Below are 5,670 nucleotides of genomic sequence, written 5' to 3'. Positions count from 1 at the left end.
TTGAAGCAACTGCCATGTGATTGGTTGACTAGATAATTGCATTAATGAGAAATAGAACAGGTGTTCCTAATAATTCTTTAGGTGAGTGTATCTCTTCAAAGCCAATAGATTCAAAATTAAAAAATATTCTAATGGTTTTGATTACTTGCAATAGATATCCAGAGAAATATTGGCTAGAACTAAGTAGGTCAAAAAGGCCTACTGTAGGCGCACATACTTTTAAAGAATTGATGCAACAAATGATGTGAATATATTATGGACAATTCCTTTACAATGGCACATTGAAGTCTGAAACTCCTAATTCAGTTTTAAAGCTTGTAGTGGAGTAAAGAATGGGAAACATTGGATTAGTGGTAGAAAGGTCAAGTTAAGAGTTTGAAAAGACCTGAAGAACGCTTGAGGATCTTCTTTATTTTTCTTATTATTATAGGGTTGTCTGTAGAAGAATTCAGACTTCACACGCATGCTCATATTTTGGTGGGAAAAATTATATTAGCAAAATGGATTTACAGTATATAGAACAAAAGGAGGTGAAAGATTGGGAACTTTCTGTGAGTTTTATGGTATATCTGGAAAAAAAATGCTATAATGAATTTACAGGCATACACGTTTAGCAAAGTTTGGAATAATTTGAATAAGAGGAGGAGACCCTCCAAAAGTAGTTAAAGCTGATATTCCACCATTTTCTTGTTGTAGCTCTATTGCCATGTTCTACAAGGCTGAGAGGGACTATTACAGTGTTTGAATAATAATGTTATGACTTATAAAGTGGGATAAGCATCCAATTAAATAAAAAAATATATATTTATATACATTTTTGTATTCAGTATGCAAAATGTCAACAGGTCTTCGGTGATGGAATTTGTACTTTTGGGATTTTCCCATTTTCATAAATTTCAGAACTTTCTCTTCTGTGCTGTTCTTCTGGCATACATCACTTGTGTTCTTGGAAACATCATTATCCTTCTGCTAGTTAGAAGTGAGTCTTCTCTTCATACTCCAATGTACTTCTTCATCAGTACATTTACAGTTTTGGAAATAATTTTTGTTTCTGTAACAGTCCCAAAACTGTTGGCACTTCTCATTCAGACTAAGAAGACCATCTCGTTTTTTGGTTGTTTCACACAGCTGTATATGTTCGATGCCCTTGGAGCGACAGAATGCTTACTTCTTTCATTGATGGTCTTTGACCGATACCTAGCTATTAACAATCCATTACGCTATTCCACTATAATGAACACTCGATTCTGTCATAAGTTGGCTTCCATGCCATGGATATTGGGTTTAGTTATATCTTTATTTCCTACAATTAAAACTTTTCTTTTGGATTTCTGTGGACCAAATGAGATTGACCACTTCTTCTGTGACCTGGCACCACTGCAAAAGTTAGCATGCTGTGACCCATTTCTTAGTAATATTGTAACAATAGTGGCAGCTTTTTTTTCAATTGTTTTACCATTTTTTGCTATAGTGTGGTTCTATAGTCATATCATATATACTGTGTTGAAAATTCAAAGCAAAGAAGGTAAAATGAAAGCCTTCTCCACTTGCTCGTCCCATCTCATTGTAGCGGCTCTGTTTTTTGGCTCAGTTATTATTGTATATGTAAAGCCAAAAGGCAGTCACTACGACAAGTTCCTTGCCCTCATGTACACTGTGGTTACACCACTTCTAAACCCATTTATTTATACTTTAAGAAATAGGGAGGTAAGGAACGCTTTAACAAAAGTCACTCGACAGGTTATCATGTTGCTACAATGTTTACGTTCCACACAGTCCTATCAACAGTGACCAGAATGGTCATATGAAACAGAGGTCTTGCCAAAAAAGGGAATGTTTCTAAATCATTTGATGCTGTTGATTAGATGAGTGAAGTTTTCATAAATTCGATTCGGATGTTTCGCCAAATAAAAAAAAAATAATAGATTCGATCTGAATGAATTTATCATGAAATGCATTATAAATCAGATACTTCATGGCTGTATATCTCGTGTATCTCGGTGTACATCACTGTGCATTGCAGAAACATGCATAGTTAGCCAGCTGTGGCAGTGAAATAGTACTGTGCGTCAGTATGACCGGCAGGTCACATAAAGTATATGGATGTGCGCATTGGCATGCGACACTATTAGGATCAGTTCACATTTCACTTATTTGGTCAGTTACGGGTCCAAAAAACAGAACCGGGGCAAATGTTTTAATGATACTTTTTGAGAGTATGATTGGCTCCTGATTTTGGCTCACCATACAGTAACTGCTGGAATGAATTGACCAAATAACTGAAGTGTGAACTTAGCCTTACAGGTCAATGTTTGCATCAGGTATAATGCACTTAACCATACAGTTGCCCAAGATTCTAGTATAGAGCGGTCTCTGTTTCCACATAGATTTCTACAGAACCTGCTCTGTTACACACAGTGTCCCTCTGACAGAGTGGTGAACAGTAAGTTTGTGTTGACGCAATTGTTTTTTTTTCCCTTCTTCTGATCAGTCATAAAAACAAACCCCAAAAATGATCCTGTCTTTTGAGCATCCGTCACACGGTCAGTATTTGGTGATCAGTATTGCTAAGGCCAAAAAAAACAGGAGTGGGTCCAACACAGAGATGACACGTGATGGGAATATTTACATGTTTTTTGTGTTAACTACCCACTCCTGCTTCTGGCTTCCAAATCATGAGCAAATCCTGATACAAATACTGACCTTGTGATAGAGGTCTTATAGATGCTCCAAAGACAGAATCCATTGCGTTTTTTATTTTTCAGTTCTTCTGACAGATCGTAACATAGTAACATAGTACATAAGGCCGAAAAAAGACATTTGTCCATACAGTTTGGCCTGTCATCCTGAAAGTTGATCCAGAGGAAGGCAAAAAAAAAACCTGTGAGGTAGAAGCCAATTTTCCCCACTTTAGGGGAATAAAAAATTCCTTCCCGACTCCAATCAGGCAATCAGAATAACTCCCTGGATCAACGACCCCTCTCTAGTAGCTATAGCCTGTAATATTATTACACTCCAGAAATACATCCAGGCCCCTCTTGAATTCCTTTATTGTACTCACCATCACCACCTCCTCAGGCAGAGAGCTCCATAGTCTCACTGCTCTTACCGTAAAGAATCCTCTTCTATGTTTGTGTACAAACCTTCCTTCCTCCAGACGCAGAGGATGTCCCCTCGTCACAGTCACAGTCCTGGGGATAAATAGATGATGGGAGAGATCTCTGTACTGACCCCTGATATATTTATACATAGTAATTAGATCTCCCCTCAGTTGTCTTTTTTCTAATGTGAATAACCCTAATTTTGATAATCTTTCAGGGTACTGTAGTTGCCCCATTCCAGTTATTACTTTAGTTGCCCTCCTCTGGACCCTCTCCAGCTCTGCTATGTCTGCCTTGTTCACAGGAGCACAGAACTGTACACAGTACTCCATGTGTGGTCTGACTAATGATTTGTAAAGTGGTGGGACTATGTTCTCATCACTGGAATCTATGCCCCTTTTGATGCAACCCATTATCTTATTGGCCTTGGCAGCAGCTGCTTGACACTGGTTTTTGCAGCTTAGTTTGCTGTTTATTAAAATTCCTAGATCCTTTTCCATGTCAGTGTTACCGAGTGTTTTACCATTTAGTATGTACGGGTGACTTGCATTATTCCTTCCCATGTGCATAACTTTACATTTTTCAGTGTTAAACCTCATCTGCCACTTATCTGCCCAAGCCTGCAATCTATCCAGATCCCTCTGTAGTAGTATACTGTCCTCTTCAGTGTTAATTACTTTACACAGTTTAGTGTCAGCTGTGAAAATTGATATTTTACTGTGCAAGCCTTCTACAAGATCATTAATAAATATATTGAAGAGAATAGGGCCCAATACTGACCCCTGAGGTACCCCACTAGTGACAGTGACCCAATCTGAGTGTGTACCATTAATAACCACCCTCTGTTTTCTATCCTTGAGCCAGTTACTTACCCACTTACAGACGTTTTCTCCCAGTCCGAGCATTCTCATTTTATATACTAACCTTTTATGTGGTACAGTGTCAAATGCTTTGGAGAAGTCCAGATATACGACATCCATTGATTCGCCGCTGTCAAGTCTAGAACTTACCTCCTAATAGAAACTGATTAAATTAGTTTGGCATGACCGATCCCTCATGAAGCCATGCCGTTGAGATGCTCTAACATAGCATCTCTCAGAAAACCTTCAAACAGTTTACCCACAACAGATGTTAAACTTGCCGGTCTATAGTTTCCAGGCTCTGTTTTTGGACCCTTTTTGAATATTGGCATCACATTTGCCATGCGCCAATCCTGTGGGACATTCCCTGTCAGTAAGCAGAGGCAGCAGGTGTGTGATATCAAACGGTTGGCAGCATCACAATAGTAGCTGAAGCAGGTGGCCAGGAGAAAGTTTGGGTGTGGCACCAAGAATGGTGGGGTCCTGGACACTAAGGAGGGACCCCCTTAGGATTAAGGTCATCCCTATGTTGTCCCCTTGTTAGTTTTTTGGCTGGAAATATTCCCGCCAAAACTGTGTTGCCATCTCCGGGCAGATTGCCTGGGATTGCAAAAGGAATTTGATTGGTGTTGCCACCGCTTGGGCAATTCTGCCCTGGTGTGGCAACCTTTATTTTATTGGTCATGGTTTGACCAATGACAGTGTTGTTTTGTTATTTATTTATTTCTTCCTGTTGACGGGGCTGTCATTGGTTAGGGCATTTGGGCTGGAGGGTATAAATATGTGGGTTTTGACAGAAGCTGGGTTGTTACCTCATCTTGAAGAAAAGAAGATCAATCGCTGCCCCGCCCGTCCTCCCCTTTTTTATGATGTTTTTTACAGTTTGTGGGTTATGAGTTTTTTTTATAAATCTTAATTTTGAGCTTGAGCTTATAGCTGAGCTAATTTATTGTTTTTATAAAAGTTTAATTAAATATGTTTATATTGAGTTATGAATGTTACTTATTAAATTAATAAAGGCTGTGGCCAGTTTATGAAAAAAACTATATTCCAAACAAAAGTGATTTTTTTCAGAGCTTTTATTTATATTTTAATGTTATTGTAAGTGGGTATGACCTTTTATCCCATGATTTAGTCTGATGCATCAGGCACTGGCATGTGGAAATCCTGGCCTGTCTGTCATAGTGTACTGTAACAGTAACTGTAAGTATAAAATAACAGTTGTGTCAGGCGCTATTTCACCCCAGAAACAAGGATGAATGGATGTACTTATGTATAAAAGAACGTTAACACCCAAAAATTTGTAGTATCAGGCAGCAATTTCACCCTAATTACACAAGTAAAGATTAATAGATTTACTTATGTAAAAAAGAAAGTGAACCCCACAAAATCTGTAGTATCAGGCAGCAATTTCACCTAAATTACACAATTAAGGATTAACAGATTTACTTATCTTTAAAAGAACATGAACACCCTCAAATCTATAGTATTAAGCTGAAATTTCACCCCTGAATCAAGGATGAATGGATGTACTTATGTATAAAAGAACGGGACCACTCTAAAATCTGTAGCATCAAGCCGCAATTTCACCCCAATTACAGGGTGTGATATACAGTCAGGTCCATAAATATTGGGACATCGACACAATTCTAACATTTTTGGCTCTATACACCACCACAATGGATTTTAAATGAAACGAACAAGATGTG

General features: G+C 38.3%; 1 protein-coding gene across 1 annotated transcript; it reads left to right on the top strand.

Moving 5' to 3' along the window:
* The first annotated feature begins 828 nt into the window (after positions 1 to 828).
* LOC120981511 (olfactory receptor 10AG1-like) lies at positions 829 to 1,791 on the top strand. Its single transcript, XM_040411048.1, has one exon. The coding sequence runs from the start codon at positions 829 to 831 to the stop codon at positions 1,789 to 1,791; it is 963 nt and encodes a 320-aa protein (XP_040266982.1).
* Positions 1,792 to 5,670: the final 3,879 nt, after the last annotated feature.

This window comes from Bufo bufo, chromosome 11 (assembly GCF_905171765.1).
Source record: "Bufo bufo chromosome 11, aBufBuf1.1, whole genome shotgun sequence".
Classification (NCBI taxonomy): Eukaryota; Metazoa; Chordata; class Amphibia; order Anura; family Bufonidae; genus Bufo; species Bufo bufo.
This window is presented reverse-complemented; position numbering and strand designations above follow the sequence as displayed.